At 47.7% G+C, this 23,913-nt stretch overlaps 1 protein-coding gene across 3 annotated transcripts in view; it reads left to right on the top strand.

The window, feature by feature from the left end:
* Positions 1–4,675: 4,675 nt before the first annotated feature.
* SIKE1 (suppressor of IKBKE 1) overlaps positions 4,676–23,913 on the top strand; it is a 45,199-nt gene continuing 25,961 nt past the window's right edge. For 2 of the 3 annotated variants that reach the window (XM_063955440.1, XM_063955437.1), the window contains exons 1-3: positions 4,676–4,782; positions 13,328–13,504; positions 18,294–18,399. In XM_063955440.1, coding sequence (XP_063811510.1) covers positions 13,346–13,504; positions 18,294–18,399 — 265 coding nt within the window. In that variant the 5' untranslated portion in view covers positions 4,676–4,782; positions 13,328–13,345. Of the gene's footprint in view, positions 4,783–13,305; positions 13,505–18,293; positions 18,400–23,913 lie in introns of those variants that run through there. The other variant, XM_063955438.1, reaches the window with a different exon arrangement.

Genomic DNA, 23,913 nt, shown 5'->3' with positions numbered 1-23,913 from the left:
CCGGTGCAGTTGCGGAGGGAAGAAAGGCCGACTTACCCGCAGTTGCCGTGGATATCCACGCATCCAGAGCTTCCCCAAACAGGGCCTGACCTGTGAAAGGTAGGTTCTCCACACTTTTCTTGGATTCCGCATCTGCAGTCCATTGGCGTAGCCAGAGTCCTCTGCGTGCCAAGACTGCCATGGAAGTAGCCTGTCACGATCCGGGTTACTGGACGCCATTATCTACCTTTCAGGTGTCTCCTGAGGCTGGCTCAGCATTCCAGGGCTGGGTCTCAGTCGTGCTGCTGACATCCTCACTCCACATCTCCTCCCTGTCATTCCGCAGGCGCTGTCACAGTGAACTCATAAAGTTAGAATGGCGTTTCTCCGCTGCCATTTCTGCACTACCAGTATTCAAATAAGTCTGCATGGCGTCTCCTGCCCGCTGCGGCCTCTGCCGCCATCTCTGTGATTCAAGTGCACAAACACGTCTGCATGGTGTCTCCTGCCCGCTGCGGCCTCTGCCGCCATTACGGAGAATCAAGTGTGCAAGTTGGCGTCTGCGGCCCTCCGCGGCTTCTGCCGCCATTACTGTTAATCCTCACATGGTTCCACAAACTACTTTCCCTCCAAATGCTAGTATGGGAGCAGCCATGTTGGTTTCAGTCACATGACACTACTTCCACCAATCCGCTGTTCCGCTGAACTCTGCCTGATTGACCAGCCAATTCCTGCACTGCTGCAGGTATAAAGGTCTTGTTCCTGAACCAGGAAGTTGTCAGTGCTTTGGTTGTCAAACCCAGTGTTACCAGTCTCCTTGCTTTGTGGTTGTTCGCTTCTTACAGGTATTCCAGCTTCTGTCTTCAACTCCACTAGAGACCCGCACCAGTTTAACATCCAGCGGTGTTTGACCCTGTAACTGACAGTGTCCAACACCGGCTTCCAGCAGCCAGCTTTCAGTGGTGTTCTGTCTCCTGATCTCATCGGTGCTCCGCCATCGAATACCAGCAATCATCGGTGCTCCGCCATCGATTGGCAGTAATCATCGGTGCTCCGCCACCAACTTCCCAGTTCCAACGCTCTCTAACATCACCAGTGTTTCCAGCTATTCTCCAGCTACATTGGTTCATCAAGCGCTCCATTTCACCTCATCAGTCGGTCCGGTTCCATCCGGCCTACCCAGCAACTATCTCATCCTTCAGTCAATACAAACCAGCTTCCAGTGGACCACCTGCTGGTCAGTTCCTGTACTCATTCTACCACTCAGCACTTGGGTGCCGGTTAAAGGACATTCCATCTCCTAATCTGCCAAGACTGTTATTTAACTACCGCATCCAGAAGCATCTGCATTTACAGGAACTGTGTATTGCATACTCATTTACCATACCTGACGTTGCTACTGATGTACCACCTGAACAGTGCTTGAATAAAACTTTTAACCTTACTCCTGTTGTCGTGGTCACGCCTTCGGGCTGGGATACTGCATGTCTAAGAGTCCCATACTGCCGCCCAGGTTTAATTATGCCTCAGCCGCTACAGCTGAGGCTTCCTCCCATCAGCTCCAGCCCTCAGTTGTGACATAGCCCTTGCATTAAGCAGGCCAATGTCCTTCATGGCCTCCACCATGAAACCTGCAGAATCCTGTATGTGACGTAAAAACAAGTCAATGTCACTCCTATCCATAGTATCTAAATCCTCAAGTAATGTGCCTGACCACTTTACTATAGCTTTAGAAATCCACGAACAAACAATAGTGGGCCTTAATGCCACACCTGTAGCCGTGTATAGTGATTTGAGCGTAGTCTCAATCTTGCGGTCAGCCGGCTCCTTTAATGCGGTTGAACCGGGGACAGGTAAAACCACCTTTTTTGACAATCTAGATACAGAAGCGTCTACTATAGGTGGGTTTTCCCACTTTTTTCTGTCCTCTTCACGGAAAGAAAAAGCTATGAGAATTCTTTTAGGAAGGCTGAGACAGTATATTACATTCCTGAGTACAGGAGAAGATATACACTCTGTAGCACAGGACGCAGAGTTCTTAGACATGGTAATGTGGGATATACATACTTACATACACACAGAAAATGTCAGACACAGTTTCCCCCAGAGTACCTTCAGAGAGACATTTAGTATAAGGAACCAGCCACACAGCACCCCCTGTAGGAAATTATTATGATAAAAGCCCGGCGCTGACAAACTACCCTTAATAGAGCAGTTAGTATTGATATCACACTTCCCCCCTCCCCACCCCCACCCCCGTCTATAACACCCTGGTACCATGAGGCAATGGAGTTATGTGGAGGACAGCGCTCCCTGTCAGCGTCCTCGCAGGGAGAAAATGGCGCTGGTGAGTGCTGGATCTACTCTGAGAGGAAGCCCCCCCCCCCCCCCCCCCCGACATGGTGAGTGGCTTCCCGCATTAAATGTTTAAACTGGCCTGAGGTTTCCTGGAGCTAACAGCGGGATTAGCCCCTGTTAGCAGCGTGACCAGTGTATGGTGATCCGCGCTGGCTCAGTATGCCCCTCACAGCGCCTACACAGAGTGTTGCTGAGCCTTCCTGGAGCGCAGCCTGTCAGTGCTGCTCTCCCACCCTTGTGCCGCCATACCCGCCCTCGAACCGCAAACCGGGACGCCGGCACTCTACTCACCACTCTTCTTTCTTCTAGCTCTGTTAGGGGGTGGTGGCCGTGCTGCGGTAGGGGGTGGTGGCCTTGTGGGCTTGCGATCATCAACCTCAGGAGGTCAGTGTCCTGTCAGCGGAGTAGAGAACCATTAACTCTTTAGGAAGTCTGTTCCTACTCCCCCCCTAAGTCCCACGACGCAGGGAGGCTGTTGCCAGCTGCCTCCCTGTAACCTAACTAACTCTAAAAAATAAAAAACTAAGAAAACTCCTAGGAGCTCCCCTAGCTGTGACTGGCTCCTACGGGCACATTTTCTAAACTGAGTCTGGTAGGAGGGGTATAGAGGGAGGGGACAGCCCACACTATTAAACTCTTAAAGTGCCAGTGGCTCCAAAAGGACCTGTCTATACCCCATGGTACTAAATTGGACCCCAGCATCCTCTAGGACGTAAGAGAAATAAACAATTAATAGATGAAAATAAAAGGAAAAACGAACCTTCAAAAGCCGGAGGAGTTTGGGCGCAGTGTGCCTGAGAGGCCAGGAGGGTCACTACTGCACTCCACGCAGGCGGCGGGTAAACCATACTTGCCTACTTTTGAAAAAGCATTTTAGGGAGATTGTGAAAGTAACAACTAAGAGCGCGAGCGCGTACTGCTACATCAAAGAGGCGTGTTTCGAAAATGACTTACATCCAAATGTAAATAAGGCCCAAACTTAGCAATATCTATTTGTTGAAGAAAAGACACTGATATTTTGCAGGATTTGTTTCTGTATAATGTTTTACAAGAGGTTCCATATACTGTAAGTGGCCACAAGAAACCTTATTTAAAATGCATGTAGCCATAGGGTTCATTGGCCCTCATTCCGAGTTGATCGCTCACTAGCTGCTTTTAGCAGCAGTGCAAACGCTAAGCCGCCGCCCCCCTCTGGGAGTGTATCTTAGCTTAGCAGAAGTGCGAACTAAAGGATCACAGCGCTGCTACAAAAAAAATATTGTGCAGTTTCAGAGTAACTGCAGACCTACTCCTACCTTGCGACATACTTACTTACATTGTAAGTCTCCTCTCCAGGGGAAGCCCGGAGAGGAGACGCAGCAGGTGTCTCCGGGGGGGGGGGGGGGGGCTGTGACATCACTAAGCCCCGCCCCCGCATCGGGAAATGCTGCGATTCGTGGGTCTGCGGGAAGGGGGCGGGGCTAAAATGACGCGATTTGCGTCATTTTAACCCCTTCTCCACCCGACGGACCCGCGAATGCGGGAGGTTATCTCCATCCTGCTTGCATCACTAAGATGCGAGCAGGATGCGGGAGACCTGCCCACTCTTCCGGGGGTGTGGGGGGCTACCCCAAAAAACTGGAGCCTCCCGCAGCTTCCGGGAGAGTAGGTAAGTATGTCTTGCGATCACTTCAGACTATTTAGTTCCTGTTTTGATGTCACAAACACGCCCTGCGTTCGGCCAGCTACTCCCCCGTTTCCCCAGCCACTCCTGCAATTTTATCTGGTACGCCTGCGTTTTTACACACGCTCCCCGAAAACGGTCAGTTACCACCCAGAAACACCCACTTTCTGTCAATCACTCAATGATCAGCAGTGCGACTGAAAAGCGTCGCTAGACCTTGTGTGAAACTGCATCAGCTTTTGTGAAAGTACGTTGCGTGTGCGCACTGCGCATCATACGTATGCGCAGAAGTGCTGATTTTTTGCCTGATCGCTGCGCTGCAAACGTCAGCTAGCGATCAACTCGGAATGAGGGCCATTGTGCCTTATAACCAATGCAGGGAAATGGCACTGATAATCCCATTTGAATGTTTTTATCTCTGATTTAGCTCTGTTGATATAAATGAGTGCAGTTATTCTATTTTTTTTTAACTCTAAATATATTTTTTTAAAACCTTAATGTACTTGCTGTAGTTTGTAAATTTTCTGTTGAAGTTTAAAAATATGGTGACATCTAGAGCTGTGAATAGGAACTGCAGGCAACCCTGGAAGCGGCTACTGAGCATGCGCGGGGCTCCTGCCAGCGTCGCATACCCTACTTCAGTCTGCGCATGTGCCGCTTCCCCCTTCTCTCCCCCCCCAATCCCGTGGGATCATATGTTCTCGCGAGAGCTTTTTGATTCCTACGTAACGTTCCGTGCTGTTTATATGGCGGCGCTGGTGATGATGCTGTGAGTTGTTGGGGTGAGTTGCATTATGTCACCGGTGTTTACGTGCTGATGGTCCCTAACTGTGTGTTGGTGTGTCAGAGGTCCCCGGCTGAGTCGGGTGGCGTGGTGTTCGCTGTGTCACTGTCTTCACTGTGCTGTGTTCAAGCGGTCACTGTGCCTAGGTCGCCCTCACACGCAGGAGGCGCTGCCCGGTACAACACACAGGGTGCCAGACACCGCCGCCGCGGACGCATACCTCCCAACATGACCCTCTCCAGGAGGGACACAATGCTCTGCTCCTGGACTTTTCTCTTAATTTTTGATTGCCACCACCTGTGCTGAAACGCCTTTCTTATCCATTAACCTGTTCAACACAGGTGCTGGTAATCATAAATGATGAGAAAAGTCCAGAAGCAGAGCATTTTGTCCCTCCTGGAGAGGGTCATGTTGGGAGGTATGCATGAGTGACTGCCCTTATTGTGCCCGTTCTGACTCCTCTCTGTCCTCAGCGAGCCGCCGCCGAATGTTCTGTTTACTAGTACACGATCAGTCACCCTGTATGTGGTGTATCCCTATAGCAGTGGCTTACATCTGCCAATACAAAAACTTCAGAAGTACGGTCTATATGGGATGTCTCTACTGTTCCATAAAGGCGATCATGGTGTTGATACATTTTTTCTCTATCGTCCTAGTGGATGCTGGGGTTCCTGAAAGGACCATGGGGAATAGCGGCTCCGCAGGAGACAGGGCACAAAAAGTAAAGCTTTTTCCGATCAGGTGGTGTGCACTGGCTCCTCCCCCTATGACCCTCCTCCAGACTCCAGTTAGATTTTTGTGCCCGGCCGAGAAGGGTGCAATCTAGGTGGCTCTCCTAAAGAGCTGCTTAGAAAAAGTTTAGCTAGGTTTTTTATTTTACAGTGATTCCTGCTGGCAACAGGATCACTGCAGCGAGGGACTGAGGGGAGAAGGAGTCAACTCACCTGCGTGCAGGATGGATTGGTTTCTTGGCTACTGGACATCAAGCTCCAGAGGGACGATCACAGGTACAGCCTGGATGGTCACCGGAGCCACGCCGCCGGCCCCCTTGCAGATGCTGAAATCAGAAGAGGTCCAGAATCGGCGGCTGAAGACTCCTGCAGTTTTCTAAAGGTAGCGCACAGCACTGCAGCTGTGCGCCATTTTCCTCTCAGCACACTTCACACGGCAGTCACTGAGGGTGCAGGGCGCTGGGAGGGGGGCGCCCTGGGAGGCAAATGATTACCTATAAAGGCTAAAAATACCTCACATATAGCCCTAGAGGCTATATGGAGATATTTAACCCCTGCCTAATTTTTCTAAATAGCGGGAGACGAGCCCGCCAGAAAAGGGGCGGGGCCTATCTCCTCAGCACACGGCGCCATTTCCTCTCACAGCTCCGCTGGTCAGGACGGCTCCCAAGTCTCTCCCCTGCACTGCACTACAGAAACAGGGTAAAACAGAGAGGGGGGGGCACATTTATGGCGATATTTTGATATAACAAAGCAGCTATAAGGGAGCACTTATTATAAGGCTATCCCTGATATATATATAGCGCTTTTGGTGTGTGCTGGCAAACTCTCCCTCTGTCTCCCCAAAGGGCTAGTGGGTCCTGTCTTCGTTAGGAGCATTCCCTGTGTGTCTGCTGTGTGTCGGTACGTGTGTGTCGACATGTATGAGGACGATATTGGTGTGGAGGCGGAGCAATTGCCAAATATGAGGATGTCACCCCCTAGGGAGTCGACACCAGAATGGATGCCTTTATTTATGGAACTACGGGATAGTGTCAACACGCTAAAGCAGTCGTTTGACGACATGAGACGGCCGGACAATCAATTAGTGCCTGTCCAGGCGACTCAAACACCGTCAGGGGCTGTGAAACGCCCTTTGCCTCAGTCGGTCGACACAGACCCAGACACAGGCGATGACTCCAGTGGTGACGGTGACGAATCAACCGTATTTTCCAGTAGGGCCACACGTTATATGATTTTGGCAATGAAGGAGGCGTTACATTTAGCTGATACTACAGGTACCACTAAACAGGGTATTATGTGGGGTATGAAAAAACTACCTATAGTTTTTCCTGAATCAGAAGAACTAAATGACGTGTGTAATGAAGCGTGGGTTGCCCCTGATAAAAAGCTGATAATTTCAAAGAAATTATTGGCATTATACCCTTTCCCGCCAGAGGTTAGGGAGCGCTGGGAAACACCTCCTAGGGTGGACAAGGCGCTAACACGCTTATCTAAACAACTGGCGTTACCCTCTCCTGAGACGGCCGCACTTAAAGATCCATCAGATAGGAGGATGGAAAATATCCAAAAAAGTATATACACACATGCAGGTGTTATACTACGACCAGCTGTAGCGACTGCCTGGATGGGCAGTGCGGGGGTAGTTTGGTCAGAGTCCCTGATTGAAAATATTGATACCCTGGACAGGGACAATATTTTACTGTCGTTAGAACAAATAAAGGATGCATTTCTTTATATGCGTGATGCACAGAGGGATATATGCACACTGGCATCACGGGTAAGTGCTATGTCCATTTCGGCCAGAAGAGCTTTATGGACGCGACAGTGGACAGGCGATGCGGATTCAAAACGGCATATGGAAGTTTTGCCGTATAAAGGGGAGGAGTTATTTGGAGTCGGTCTATCAGATTTGGTGGCCACGGCTACAGCCGGGAAATCCACCTTTCTACCTCAAGTCACTCCCCAACAGAAAAAGGCACCGACTTTTCAACCGCAGCCCTTTCGTTCCTTTAAAAATAAGAGCGCAAAGGGCTATTCATATCTGCCACGAGGCAAAGGTCGAGGGAAGAGACAGCAACACGCAGCTCCTTCCCAGGATCAGAAGCCCTCCCCGGCTTCTACAAAAGCCTCAGCATGACGCTGGGGCTTCTCAAGCGGACTCGGGGACGGTGGGGGGTCGTCTCAAAAATTACAGCGCGCAGTGGGCTCACTCGCAAGTAGATCCCTGGATCCTGCAGATAATATCTCAGGGATACAGGTTGGAATTAGAGACAGATCCACCTCGCCGTTTCCTGAAGTCTGCTTTACCAACGTCCCCCTCCGAAAGGGAGACGGTTTTGGAAGCCATTCACAAGCTGTACTCTCAGCAGGTGATAGTCAAGGTACCTCTTCTGCAACAAGGGAAGGGGTATTATTCCACTCTTTTTGTGGTACCGAAGCCGGATGGCTCGGTAAGGCCTATTCTAAATCTGAAGTCCTTGAACCTGTACATAAAGAAGTTCAAGTTCAAGTTCAAAATGGAGTCACTCAGAGCAGTGATAGCGAACCTGGAAGAGGGGGACTTTATGGTATCCTTGGACATCAAGGATGCGTATCTCCACGTTCCAATTTACCCCTCACACCAGGGGTACCTCAGGTTCGTTGTACAAAACTGTCACTATCAGTTTCAGACGCTGCCGTTCGGATTGTCCACGGCACCTCGGATCTTTACAAAGGTAATGGCCGAGATGATGATTCTTCTTCGAAGAAAAGGCGTATTAATTATCCCATACTTGGACGATCTCCTAATAAGGGCGAGGTCCAGAGAACAGCTAGAGATGGGATTAGCACTGTCTCAAGAAGTGCTAAAACAGCACGGGTGGATTCTGAATATTCCAAAATCCCAGTTAATGCCGACAACTCGTCTGCTGTTCCTAGGGATGATTCTGGACACGGTTCAGAAAAAGGTTTTTCTCCCGGAGGAAAAAGCCAAGGAGTTATCCGAGCTTGTCAGGAACCTCCTAAAACCAGGAAAGGTGTCTGTACATCAATGCACAAGAGTCCTGGGAAAAATGGTGGCTTCTTACGAAGCAATTCCATTCGGCAGATTCCACGCAAGAATTTTCCAAAGGGATCTGTTGGACAAATGGTCAGGGTCGCATCTTCAGATGCACCTGCGGATAACCGTCTCCAAGGACAAGGGTGTCTCTTCTGTGGTGGTTGCAAGTGCTCATCTATTGGAGGGCCGCAGATTCGGCATACAGGATTGGATCCTGGTGACCACGGACGCCAGCCTGAGAGGCTGGGGAGCAGTCACACAAGGAAGAAACTTCCAGGGAGTATGGACGAGCCTGGAAACGTCTCTTCACATAAACATTCTGGAACTAAGAGCAATATACAATGCTCTAAGCCAGGCAGAACCTCTGCTTCAGGGAAAACCGGTGTTGATCCAGTCGGACAACATCACGGCAGTCGCCCATGTGAACAGACAGGGCGGCACAAGAAGCAGGAGTGCAATGGCAGAAGCTGCAAGGATTCTTCGCTGGGCAGAGAATCATGTGATAGCACTGTCAGCAGTGTTCATCCCGGGAGTGGACAACTGGGAAGCGGACTTCCTCAGCAGACACGATCTTCACCCGGGAGAGTGGGGACTTCATCCAGAAGTCTTCCACATGCTGGTAACCCGTTGGGAAAGACCAATGGTGGACATGATGGCGTCTCGCCTCAACAAAAAACTGGACAGGTATTGCGCCAGGTCAAGAGATCCGCAGGCAATAGCTGTGGACGCGCTGGTAACGCCTTGGGTGTACCAGTCGGTGTATGTGTTTCCTCCTCTGCCTCTCATACCAAAAGTATTGAGAATTATACGGCAAAGAGGCGTAAGAACGATACTAGTGGTTCCGGATTGGCCAAGAAGGACTTGGTACCCGGAACTTCAAGAGATGATCACGGAAGATCCGTGGCCTCTACCTCTAAGGAGGGACTTGCTTCAGCAGGGTCCCTGTCTGTTTCAAGACTTACCGCGGCTGCGTTTGACGGCATGGCGGTTGAACGCCGGATCCTAAAGGAAAAAGGCATGCCGGAAGAAGTCATTCCTACTTTGATTAAAGCAAGGAAGGAAGTAACCGTGCAACATTATCACCGAATTTGGCGAAAATATGTTGCGTGGTGCGAAGATCGGAGTGCTCCGACGGAGGAATTTCAACTGGGTCGATTCCTACATTTCCTGCAATCAGGATTGTCTATGGGTCTCAAATTGGGATCTATTAAGGTTCAAATTTCGGCCCTGTCGATTTTCTTTCAAAAAGAATTGGCTTCAGTCCCTGAAGTCCAGACCTTTGTTAAGGGAGTGCTGCATATACAGCCTCCTGTGGTGCCTCCAGTGGCACCGTGGGATCTCAATGTGGTTTTGGACTTCCTAAAATCTCATTGGTTTGAACCACTAAAAAAAGGTGGATTTGAAATATCTCACATGGAAAGTGACCATGCTTCTAGCCCTGGCTTCTGCCAGGAGAGTGTCAGAATTGGCAGCTTTATCTTACAAAAGCCCATATCTGATTTTCCATTCGGACAGGGCAGAACTGCGGACTCGTCCGCATTTTCTCCCTAAGGTGGTGTCAGCATTTCATCTGAACCAGCCTATTGTAGTGCCTGCGGCTACAAGTGACTTGGAGGACTCCAAGTTACTGGACGTTGTCAGAGCATTAAAAATATATATTGCAAGGACAGCTGGAGTCAGAAAATCTGACTCGTTGTTTATATTGTATGCACCCAACAAGATGGGTGCTCCTGCGTCTAAGCAGACGATTGCTCGTTGGATCTGTAGCACAATCCAACTTGCACATTCTGTGGCAGGCCTGCCACAGCCTAAATCTGTAAAGGCCCACTCCACAAGGAAGGTGGGCTCATCTTGGGCGGCTGCCCGAGGGGTCTCGGCATTACAACTTTGCCGAGCAGCTACGTGGTCAGGGGAGAACACGTTTGTAAAATTTTACAAATTTGATACTCTGGCTAAGGAGGACCTGGAGTTCTCTCATTCGGTGCTGCAGAGTCATCCGCACTCTCCCGCCCGTTTGGGAGCTTTGGTATAATCCCCATGGTCCTTTCAGGAACCCCAGCATCCACTAGGACGATAGAGAAAATAAGATTTTACTTACCGATAAATCTATTTCTCGGAGTCCGTAGTGGATGCTGGGCGCCCATCCCAAGTGCGGATTATCTGCATAAATTGTACATAGTTATTGTTAACTAATTCGGGTTATTGTTGAAGGAAGCCATCTTTCAGAGGCTCCGCTGTTATCATACTGTTAACTGGGTTTAGATCACAAGTTGTACGGTGTGATTGGTGTGGCTGGTATGAGTCTTACCCGGGATTCAAAATCCTCCCTTATTGTGTACGCTCGTCCGGGCACAGTACCTAACTGGAGTCTGGAGGAGGGTCATAGGGGGAGGAGCCAGTGCACACCACCTGATCGGAAAAAGCTTTACTTTTTGTGCCCTGTCTCCTGCGGAGCCGCTATTCCCCATGGTCCTTTCAGGAACCCCAGCATCCACTACGGACTCCGAGAAATAGATTTATCGGTAAGTAAAATCTTATTTTAACTTTATTGTAATATTGTCTTCTTTCCAGAAAGTGCTTCTCCTCTCACTGGTGCAGGAGAGTGTGGTATTGAAAGTCGACAGTAACTAGGTCGACAATGTCTAGGTCGACCACTATTGGTCGACAGGGTCTTTAGGTCGATATGTTCTAGGTCGACAGGTCAAAAGGTCGACATGAGTTTTTAATGTTATTTTGGTGTCGTTTTCTTCGTAGAGTGACCGGGATCCCCAATTAGTGCACCGCTTCGCTCGCCATGCTTCGGGCATGGTGCCTTCGCTTCGCTCGGCACAGATTACCGTTCCAATCGTAGTCCACGTGGATCGTTAAGTATGAAAAGGTTCAAAAAAAGAAAAAAATTGTGAAAAACTCATGTCGACCTTTTGACCTGTCGACCTAGAACATGTCGATCTAAAGACCCTGTCGACCTAGTTACTGTCGACCAATAGTGGTCGACCTAGACATTGTCGACCTAGTTACTGTCGACTTTCAATCCGGATCCCGGTGCAGGAGTCCTCTGTGTGACTCCTGCACGATGTACAGGCATCAGCGGGGGTCAGGAGCGCGTATCGGCCATCGCTGGCAGCCCACTAGGCGATATTGTAAAAAGCTCAGGAGGGTAAAAATGAGCAAAATGGTTTACAAAATCGCCTAGTGTGTACCCACCATTAAAGCTGCTAGTGGTGCATGCATAGTAGTGATGAGCTGCATTCCGTCACCTTCTAACTACAGGTCAGATCTTATATAAACTAGGAATATCTGCACATGAAACTTGGAATTTTACCTTAAATATATATTTACATTTGTTAATGCCATTTCCATGCGTTTTATTACAGTGCCGATCAGCCCAACTTGCCATAAGTAGTTGAATTTATCGCAACTTTATTAAACAATGGGCCTAATTCGGACCTGATCGCTAGGGTGCTTTTTTTGCATCCCTGCGATCAGGTAGTCGCCGCCTATAGGGGGAAGGGAAAATCGCTGTGCAGAGGTGCGATCGAATGTGCAGAAGAGCTGCACAAACAGGAGTTTGTGCAGTCTCTGCCCTGCCAGGACTTAAGGTGTGTACACACGGTAAGATTTTTTCATTCGATTCTGACTATATAGTCAGAATCGGATGAAAAGATAGTGCAGATCGCAAGGTAACAGTCACCTTGCGATCCCGATCCGATGCGCGGTCGGCATCGGCAGAAAAAATAGGCTGTGCAGGCAAGTCAATCCTGACTATCTCTATAGAAGAGATAGTCAGGATTGCCACTTAGCCAAAATCGCACATAGCCAGCATCGCAAGCACACTCATTATGTGCTTGCGATACTGGCTAAGTGCCGACCCGGCCCCCCGTCGCACGGTGAGAATCGGATAAGTCCGAATCTCACCGTGTGTATGCACCTTTACTCTTCCAGTGCGATGATCGGGGCCGGGGCTGACGTCAGAAACCCTCCCTTCAAACGCCTGGTCCCTCCTATGTTTTCCCGGACACTCCTCTAAAACGGTCAGTTGCCACCCACAAATGGCCTCTTCCTGTCAGTCACCTTGCGATCGCTTTTCTTGCACATCCCATCACTCGGACCACCATGCCTGCGCATTGCGGTGCATGCACAGTTCAGACCTGATCGCAGGCTGTACGAAAACCGCAGTCTAGCGATCAGGTCTGAATTAGGCCCAATAACAATAAATGTGCTAAAGCAAGGCCTTTTGTACCCAGCCTGCATGATTGAATGGCCAAAATATTGTGAACGGGTGTGTACACCAGATATGCCTGTGAACAATGTCGTTTACAGACATATTGCGTCGGCCCTTCAGCACAGCCTATGCATGGTATATCTGCAGATAATCTGCCAACCCCCTGTACACTTGCTGCAGGGACTGAAGTCACAGCGCAGTGGGAAAAATCAAATGCCTACCCAACTATGGTGAGAAGGCTGACATATCGAGCGTCCGATTGGGAGCTGTACATACTTACTTGAATCAGCTGCTCTGTCGGCGCTACTGTGGGTCTGGTGTCAAGTCTGTATAGTGTGTACCCAGTTTTAGGGTTCCTGGTAAGCACAGTTTCAGTCAGTATTACTTTGTGTGTATAACAACTGTATAAAATGTGCTCTGTAATCCAGAGCACATTTTATGTAGAGGAGGAAGAGTGGTAATATGCAGTGGCAAGATTTATCATTATGACCTTAACATGAAGTATAAGCAAGACTCATCATTGTAGGTAAAGAACAGTCTTATATTGCAGTGAAACGTCTATGCAGCCATGGCGTGTACAATTGAGAAGATCCTACAGGATGCCAAAACTCTGTTAGAGAGACTAAAAGATCATGACAATGCTGCAGAATCTTTAATTGAACAATCCAGCTCTCTACATACACGTGTTGAAGCCATGAAGGAGGTTGGGGCAGCTGTGCCAGAAAAGGTAGGTGGTTTTAAATCACGTTACTATATTCATGATTGCCCACCACCACCGTTTTTACTCTTCTTTTTTTCACCATGCCTCTTTGGGCCTAATTCAGATCTGATCGCAGCAGCAAATTTGTTAGCTAATGGTCAAAACCATGTGCACTGCAGGTGGGGCAGATATAACATGTGCAGAGAGAATTAGATTTGGGTGGGTTATTTTGTTTCTGTGCAGGGTAAATACTGGCTGCTTTATTCTTACACTACAAACTAGATTTCAGTTTGAACACTCCACCCAAATCTATCTCTCTCTGCACATGTTATATCAGGTCTGGATGATGCCCTTTGTTGCATTCTCTCTGTTCCCTGCCATGCTTGAAAGATGACTTCGCCCAATACTAAGCCTGGGTACATACTTTAATGATGGATCAGTCGGCAGCCCAAACGTTATGTGCATACGCCCTTACCAATCTGCCACCCAAAATGCCTGGCCACAGGAACTGGTTGTCGGCGGTTCCTGCGGCTTACATGTCGGTTGCTTGGCAGTTCATCCGTACACTCGGGCAGATGTACCATTATAACTGCAGGATATACTGACATCTGCCATGTTGCACAGCGCAACGTGATATGTCTGTGTACAACGTCATTCACAGACGTGAACTGATGGATATGCCCATATATATCGTTCGCTAGTTGTGTACCCAACCTAATAATTTAGTTTTGGCTGAAATAACGCAGATAAATGAAACAAGAAAACCTCAGTCACCTGTGCTACACTGACCTGATGGTTTCCACACTCCCTGTGTTTGGTCCTGAGCAGGAGGTCGTCTCGTGTTTGGACAGGCTGTCTTTCAACTGCTAGTAGTGTGGTCAGGTCCACAAACCTATGAGCTATCCATTTAGATACATGAATTATGAAAGCATAATCCCTAGTCTCAATGTGGACTGTTAGATTCCGGTGTATAAAAGATGGCAGCTCACACTGGTATCTGGTCACTTAGTATGAGTTCCATTTTCTATAGCAAAATCATCAGACCTAATTGCGCACCCCTTGTATAAAGGAATTTTATTTCCTGCAGTCAAAGGAATGCTCTCAAATGCCAATGTGATTATAGACCAGCAGATTTTTTCAACCAGGATGATTGCATTTCAGTCTGATATTGACTGCACAAAATAATTTCTTTGTGCCCTATGTGTTCTGTGATTGCTGCTTAGTTTGGTATACTACTGTAGGCAGTATTCAATTGAAGTCAGAACTGCCGTCTACTCGGAAAGATGGCAGTTTATGACTTTTTAGGTCGAATCATGATTTGACCTATTCAACGAGGCTGCCGTTTTTCCGACAAGTCTGCAATTCCAACTTGTCGGAAAACGCGTGGATCGGCGGATTAGCCGCAGATCCATGTGTTTTGACAGATTTCCGGCCGAATCTGACAGGTTTTAGTACCGTTTTCGACAATGTCAATCTGACTTTACGACAACGTCAATCCGACTTTTTTTTAAACGGTCAAAACCTGTTGGATTTGGCCTCAAATTGAATATTTAACTGTCGGATCCGTTCCGTTGGAAGGATCCGACATCAACTGAGTACTGCCCTATGTATTGTCATAAAGCACTGTAGTAGTATGCATGACTTGGCAATATTATTGCCCACCAAAGTAAGAATGGGAAGTTCACAGAGCAGGAGGATCAATGGCCTTTCAGACTGTCTCAGACAGGTGGAGTGGTAGGAATAAAGAGCAGAGTAGTGTTGATGTACCGGCCTCTCAGGACTCCTGTAGCTTTATCGAATGTTCACAAACAGAGCAAGTACAATTCCGGTTTTCATTTAAACTCATTCACTTCTACAAACACTTTTTTTTTGTTTTGTTCTATTTTATCTACCTGTATAATAGATATATGCTGGGAATCTGAATTGTATCCAATCCTGTATTAATAGACCTTTTTCTAATCGAGTTCTTAAGGCACATACACACTGGGCCATTTTGAGCTGAAAGCAGCTCACTTTTGGTGTGTTGAGCTGCTTTCAGCTCAAAACCGCCCAGTGTGTATGCCCCAGCGATGAGCGGTGAGCGCTGATGCACGCCTCCGCTTCATCGCTGGCGGGCGCCGTTCATCTGCTGGTCTTACCAGTATTACCAGTAGATGAACGGGGGGGGTGAGCGTCTTTCCATAGAGTCCTGCTATGGAAAGCCGTTCACCCCCACTGACCTCACTGGGCAGGGGGGAAATCGTTCAGTGTGTATGCACTGAGCGATTTTCAGTCCAGCGATGTCAGCGATCATCGTTGTGCATACATGCTGTGCAAAAACACCCAGTGTGTATGGACCTTTAGCAAAAGATTTCTACTGCTTGTAGCCCTTAATCTGCATTTAATGTTGTATGTATTTAAAAGCTTTGGTTGTAAACATGGTCTAGAAAATTAAGAAAAAACAGCATAAGAAAAAGAGAAATTAATTGTAAACACTGATAAAAATTGCGCGTAGATAAAAATACAAAATATAAAATAGGTGGAATAGGGAGGGAGGAGCTGGTTATCAAGCATGCTTGAGTGGAGTGGTACTAAGGGGGGTACTTCAGAGTTGATTGCAGCAGCAAATTTGTTAGCAGTTGGGCAAAACCATGTGCACTACAAGGGGGGGGGTGCATATATAATGTGCAGAAGAGTTAGATTTGGGTGGGGTGTGTTCAAACTGAAATCTAAATTGCAGTGTAAAAATAAAGCAGCCAGTATTTACCCTGCACATAAACAAAATAACCCACCCAAATCTAATGCTCTCTGCAAATGTTACATCTGCAGTGCACATGGTTTTGCCCAACTGCTAACAAATTTGCTGCTGCGATCAACTCTGAATTACCCCCTAAGTCACAAAAAAAGAGAGGGTTAGGAATCTGGTCAAAATACCGGCAGTCGGTATCCTGACACATCCATGAGGTAAGTGCTGGGATTGGGTGTTAGGCACTAGGAGGAATGTTAGGGATAGGCTGCCTGAGTGTGGGAGTGTAGGATGTGGGATGTGAAGGTTAGGGGTAGTGAAAAATGCTTACCGGGATGTGTTGGGATTCTGGCCACCAGGAGTCCACTGTTGGTCTCGATCCCAACTGTCAAGATTTTGTATCTAACCCAGTAGGTCTTTCAGGTAAATAGGAGAGCGGGAATAATAAGACATGGGGTGAACCAATATCCCTGAGGCTTGACCCGGGGAGAGACAATGTTTACATTTGGGCCAAGGGGCCCAAACGTGGAAAAACGTCTAATTTTTATCATCAAGATAAGTGATCTTCTCTGTCCGGTCTATGATATGTGATAGTGGGAGGATCAATCTGTTTCCAAGAATTAGCTATTAGGCAATTAACTGTTGTCAAGATGTGGGGGCTAGTTTACCTAAATGTGGTTCAGTGTGCAGGATGTGTATAGCACAGGGAATGTAATGCCTGGTACTTAATATACAATGTACTTAAAGATGAGTTCTTCCAGCCATGTGCTAATATACAAAATATCAGCATTTCGCCCATACATTATTTTGTGAGCCATATGCCATACACTTTATATTAGTCCTGTGAACAAACACATAATATATAGCCTACTCCCATACTATTCAAGCAGGCACTATTGCCATGCCATATACAGTAAATTACCACACAAGTGTCTGCACTGAAATATTGTATGACCATTATATCAGCTAGGAACATTCTTAGAAAAGTTTCCAAAAATGGTATCTCCATTTCCCTTGACCAAGGAGAACATAAGAGGCTTGTGCACAGTGATCTACAACAGTGTGCTGTTACAGCAGCAGAACCACACTTCTACCCAGAATCCCTGTTGATGTTGTCACTGGGATTGTCAGCACCTACTGTAGTATGATTCTGTGTACTGTAATAGCACAGCAATATATAGAGCCTGGTCAGTATTAATGCCAGGGACCAGGTCTATGATCCCAGCATAATACATCATGGCAGGCTTGGACAGCGCTCTAAAGGCAATATTTTAGACAGTATTGCTCATTCTCACCCTTCTCAGTGATATTGTTTAAAATATCGCCCATTGTGTATGCTATGACCGATGGATGATGCTCACTCCCGCGGGTTATTATTGTCCCCTTCTGTTGCCTGTGCATGCGGCTTGACGTCACTTAACAATATCGTTAGCGATATCATCCAGTGTGTGCACATTATATCAGCCACCCAGGAGGGTAGGGAATACAGTAGATGATATAGCTCACGGGGGGGTTATTCAGCGTTGTTAGCAGTTGTGCAAAACCATGTGCACTGCAAGTGTGGCAGATATAACGTGTGCAGAGAGTTAGATTTGGGTGGGCAGGGTAAATACTGGCTGCTTTATGTTTACACTGCAATTTAGATTTCAGTATGAACACACCACACCCAACTCTAAATCTCTCTGCATATGTTACATCTGCCCCACCCGCAGTGCACATGGTTTTGCCCAACTGCTAACTTTTTTTGGTTTGCTAACAACTCTGAATAACCCCCATGGAGCGTATCGTCAAGTGTGTACCCACCATTGCTGTGTGGCTGAGAAATCTGTAATAGGAAATTAATAAAGGGGAGGGCAGGCAATGATTTCTAGGGTTCCGTTTTCCTGGTAACTGTCCATCCCTGTCCTAAATTAATGCATGCTCTGTGTGTGTAATGGAAGTACACAGTAACCTCCATAAAGAGGGAAAGCCATAGCTGTCTTTTTAGTGATTTAATTTGCACAAGAACTAGTGTGCTTTACTTTGCATGGTTACATGCTTGTCAGAAATATAATATTTAATTTACTGTATATGACTTATTATTTTTTAAAGTACCAAGAAGATTTGGAAGAGTTGAAGGATGTATCAAAGTACAAACCACATGTGCTGTTATGTCAGGAAAATACTCAGATTAGAGACCTTCAGCAAGAAAATAAAGGTAATAGTACTTCACCCCAGCTCACTATTATTACACAGTCGTTCACTTGTACCTCCACTGAGTGCCTGCACACGCAGGCTGAGGGAGGGTTCCCCTATATTGCAGAGCTTAATATATGTAGGCCGTTTTTGCTCACGGTGTCATATGCATCTCTGTGGCAGGACTGATCCTGTCTGTGTTTGGATTGATACCTTGGTGCAAGTGATACACCTGGAACAGGCATATTTACACTTATGGCCACTGTTCAATGTTATGTTTTGTTTGGTATCCACAAAGCAATTCTAACACTTTAGGGGGTAAACGTAAGAGTCTGTGGGTTACAAGCAGCCACACCTTTTCTGCAATTTAGTTATTCAATTTAAAGCACCAATATAGTGAATGTAAAACCAACCTGATTTTCTCTAACATCCTAGGGGATACTGGGGAATAGTTTATTACCATGGGGTATAGATCGGGTCCACTGGAGGCTGGCACTTTAAGAAATCAATAGTGTGTGCTGGCTCCCCCCCTCTATGCCCCTCCTAACTGACCAGGAAAATGTGCCCAAGGAGCCGGGTGCATTTTCTTCAGAAATGTATTACCCCCAAACGGGTGTTAAATTCATTCCCTTTCCCTACAGAGGATAGGAAAGTCTGGAAATCCACACCAACAGTGGATACTTCTGTGTCCAGGGTGTCACGTAAGATTGTTTTACCTGTACCTGGGGCTGTTTCCCTTAAAGACTCAGCTGATCGCAAGGTAGAAACCACTCTTAAATCAATTTACTCTGCAGCGGGTGTTACTCAACACCCTACCATAGGTGGTCATTCAGAGTTGTTCGCTAGCTGTTTTCGGTCGCTGTGTAGCGATCGGGCAAAAAAGCGGCATTTCTGCGCATGCGGCGCAATGCGCACGCGCAACGTACTTTCACAGCGGCCGAAGTAGTTTCACACAAGGTTCTAGCGACGCTTTTCAGTTGCACTGCTGAACGCAGAGTGATTGACATGAAGTGGGCGTTTTTGGGAGGTAACTGACCGTTTTCGGCGAGTGTGTTGAAAAACGCAGGCATGTCAGATACAAACGCAGGCGTGGCTGGCCGAACGCAGGGTGTGTTCGTGATATCAAAACAGGAACTAAATAGTCTGAAGTGATCGCAAGCGCGGAGTAGGTCTGGAGCCGCTCAGAAACTGAACAATCTTTTTTCTCTAACGTCCTAGTGGATGCTGGGGACTCCGTAAGGACCATGGGGAATAGTCGGGCTCCGCAGGAGACATGGGCACTTTAAGAAAGAATTTAGATTCTGGTGTGCTCTGGCTCCTCCCTCTATGTCCCTCCTCCAGACCTCAGTTTGAGACTGTGCCCGGACGAGCTGGGTGCTGTTCAATGAGCTCTCCTGAGCTTGCTGTGAGAAAGTATTTTGTTAGGTTTTTTTATTTTCAGGGAGCTCTGCTGGCAACAGACTCCCTGCATCGTGGGACTGAGGGGAGAGAAGCAGCCCTACTCTCTGAAGCTAGGTCCTACTTCTTAGGCTACTGGACACCATTAGCTCCAGAGGGATCGTACGCAGGATCTCACCCTCGCCGTCCGATCCCAGAGCCGCGCCGCCGTCCCCCTCGCAGAGCCGGAAGACAGAAGCCGGGTGAGTATGAGAAGCTAGAAGACTTCGAAATCGGCGGCAGAAGACTCCGTTCTTCACTGAGGTAACGCACAGCACTGCAGCTGTGCGCCATTACTCCCACACACCTCACATACTCCGGTCACTGTAAGGGTGCAGGGGGGGGCGCCCTGGGCAGCATATGGACCTCTTTTGGCAAAAGTACACATATATACAGTTGGGCACTGTATATATGTATGAGCCCCCGCCAAGAAAATGCATATTTGAGCGGGACAGAAGCCCGCCGTCGAGGGGGCGGGGCTTCTCCCTCAGCACTCACCAGCGCCATTTTTTCTCCACAGCTCCGCTGAGAAGAAGCTCCCCAGGCTCTCCCCTGCAGATTCACGGTAGAAGAGGGTAAAAAGAGGGGGGGGCACATAAATTAGGCGCAAAAACACAATATACAGCAGCTACTGGCTTAACATTAAGTTACTGTGTTATTCCTGGATTATAGCGCTGGGGGGTGTAGTACTGGTGACCGGCGGTCTCCTGACCGCCGGTCAGCTTACCTACGCCGGGATCCCGGCAGCATACCGACGCCGGGATCCCGGCGGGGAGGGGCGAGTGCAGCAAGCCCCTTGCGGGCTCGCTGCGCTCGTCACGCTGCGGGCTCGGTGGCGACCTGCGGTCGCCACGGGTTCTATTCCCACTCTATGGGTGTCGTGGACACCCACGAGTGGAAATAGTCCCTGTTGGTCGGCATGCCGACCATCGGGATAGTGAGCCGTCGGGCTCGTGGAGGAGGTCATGTGACTGTCTGTCAGCTGACCGGCGGTCACATGAATAACACCCGCGCTGGGGTGTGTGCTGGCATACTCTCTCTCTGTCTCTCCAAAGGGCCTTGTGGGGGAACTGTCTTCAAAAAGGGCATTCCCTGTGTGTGTGTGGTGTGTCTGTACGCTTGTGTCGACATGTCTGATGAGGAAGGCTATGTGGAAGCAGAGCGGGAGCAAATGAATGTGGTGTCTCTGCCGACGGCACCGACACCTGATTGGATGAATATGTGGAAGGTTTTAAATGATAGTGTGAATTCCTTACATAAAATGTTAGAAAAAGCTGAAGCCTTAGGACAGTCAGGGTCCCTGCCCATGCCTGATCCTATGTCGCAGAGGCCATCAGGGTCTCAGAAGCGCCCACTATCCCAAATTGTTGACACGGATACCGACATGGATTCTGACTCCAGTGTCGATTACGATGATGCAAAAATACAGCCAAAATTGGCTAAATCCATCCGTTATATGATTATAGCAATTAAGGATGTGTTGCACATCACAGAGGAAACCCCAGTCCCTGACGGGAGGGTTCATATGTATGGGGAAAATAAGCCACAGGTAACCTTTCCCCCCTCACATGAGCTAAATGAGTTGTGAAAAGGCTTGGTAATCTCCATATAAAAAACTGCAGATTTCCAAAAGGATTCTTATGGCGTATCCTTTCCCGCCAACGGACAGGTTACGCTGGGAATCCTCCCCTAGAGTGGACAAGGCTTTAACACGCTTGTCCAAGAAGGTAGCCCTGCCGTCACAGGATACGGCTAGCCTCAAAGATTCTGCGGATAGAAAACAGGAGGGTACCCTGAAGTCCATTTATACACATTCAGGTACCTTACTGAGGTCGGCAATCGCGTCGGCCTGGGTGTGTAGTGCTGTAGCAGCATGGACGGATACCTTATCTGAGGAACTTGATACCTTAGACAAGGATACTATATTAATGACCCTGGGGCATATTAAGGACGCTGTCCTATATATGAGAGATGCTCAAAGAGACATTAGTCTGCTGGGTTCTAGAATCAATGCTATGTCGATTTCTGCCAGAAGGGTCCTGTGGACTCGGCAATGGACAGGTGATGCCGACTCAAAAAGGCATATGGAGGTTTTACCTTACAAGGGTGAGGAATTGTTTGGGGAGGGTCTCTCGGACCTGGTCTCCACAGCTACTGCTGGAAAGTCAAATTTTTTGCCATATGTTTCCTCACAGCCTAAGAAAGCACCGTATTATTAAATGCAGTCCTTTCGATCTCAGAAAAACAAGAAAGTTCGAGGTGCGTCCTTTCTTGCCAGAGGCAGGGGCAGAGGAAAGAAGCTGCACAACACAGCTAGTTCCCAAGAACAAAAGTCCTCCCCGGCCTCTACAAAATCCACCGCATGACGCTGGGTCTCCACAGGTGGAGCTAGGCCTGGTGGGGGCGCGTCTTCGAAAAATTCAGCCACAAGTGGGTTCACTCCCAGTTGGATCCCTGGGCAATAGAGATTGTGTCTCAGGGATACAAGCTGGAATTCGAAGAGATGCCCCCTCACCGATACCTCAAATCGGCCCTGCCAGCTTCCCCCCACGAGATGGAATTAGTGTTAACTGCAATTCACAAATTGTATTTCAACAGGTGGTGGTCAAGGTTCCCCTCCTTCAACAAGGAAGAGGTTATTATTCGACCATGTTCGTAGTCCCGAAACCGGACGGTTCGGTCAGACCCATATTGAATTTAAAATCCCTGAACATGTACCTGAAAAAGTTCCGGTTCAAGATGGAATCGCTGAGAGCGGTGTCAAAGTCGAAAAATATCGTTATTCTCATCGCCTTGTACTAACCCCAATGCTCATGCCCGCTGCGCGTACATTCAGTCTGCTGTACGTGCACATGTCCGCAAAGTGCGTACGCTCGCCCCGGCGAGTACGCGCGGTATATGCGTATTTACAGTAGAGTTTATGAGCTTGTAGCGGGCGGTTCGTTTATAGTATATTTAACCCACATAGCATGTTTTATAGGTAATATTCCCTTTAATAATATCTGTAAGTATGATTAGTGTAACTGGTTCATGAACAAAGGAATTCCTCTTTGCATGATACGAAGTGCCAGACAGGGTCTGGGCGGTGGTGTTTAGTACCTAACCGAAGAGTATTTTATTAGAAACATTCCGGTGTTGGTTAGGAAGAGATCGGTCGCTCCAGCGTATAGTTATGTTTAAAAGAAGTTTATGGACTTTAAAAGTATTTGCTGTTTTATTACACATGTGGTGTGAGTCCTGAGAATCCCTCCCAGCTGAGCATTTTGGAATAGTCACAACCCACCTGTTCAAACTAACCTATGACCTTTTGTTATAATGCGAAGACAGGTTTCTGTGTCCAATGAACAATAAGATTGTAGGGCCCTTTGTAGTGTACTGTACTTAGTGTATATAAGAACAAGCCAGGCTGGGCCAGCTTAGTCTACTCTTCACAAAAGGTTTTCATCATTGACTAACTAGAGAGCTGGTTCCCAGGACTGCGCAGCGATCATTCCCCAGTGTGTAAGTTTTTCTCTGTGACCAACTTAATCTCTGTCTGTATTTGCCATTCTCTCTCTCTCTCTCTCTCTCTCTCTCTCTCTCTCTCTCTCTCTCTCTCTCTCTCTCTCTGTTATTGTTTAGGATTAAGACGCTGTTGTATAGTTATGTGTAGTTATTCTGCTTAGATATTGATGTTAGTTTGTAGTGTATAAGCTGTTAACTGTATTTTCCCTTTTTACATAGCTAAATCTCGTTAGTAAAGGTGTTGGAACCTCAGCAAGGTGTCTGTGTTTCTCTAGCTAGTACAAAGGGCTTCTGAGTATCTCAATCACTCAAACAGCTTGCTTAAATATCCAGGTTAACCAGTGGTATATCATTACAGTATCTCAATACTAAGACTTACAGTATAATCATACTCTGTGTTTAAGGTTTAAAAGGTTATTATCTGTGTGTATTCCGTACACTCACCGCAGCGTGTGTTCGTAACTTGCGTACCACATGTGAGGTCTTCATACGCAAATAGCGTATGAAGTGCGTAGCACGTGGTTTAGCGGCCACTACGGCTACACGGTATTAGTATATAGCTAATGTTAAAAGGTAGAAAATTGACTCTATCAGC

The sequence above is a fragment of the Pseudophryne corroboree genome, chromosome 2 (assembly GCF_028390025.1).
Source record: "Pseudophryne corroboree isolate aPseCor3 chromosome 2, aPseCor3.hap2, whole genome shotgun sequence".
In the NCBI taxonomy this organism is placed as follows: Eukaryota; Metazoa; Chordata; class Amphibia; order Anura; family Myobatrachidae; genus Pseudophryne; species Pseudophryne corroboree.
Note: the sequence above shows the minus strand (reverse complement) of the source record. Positions and strands in the feature narration are given on the sequence as shown.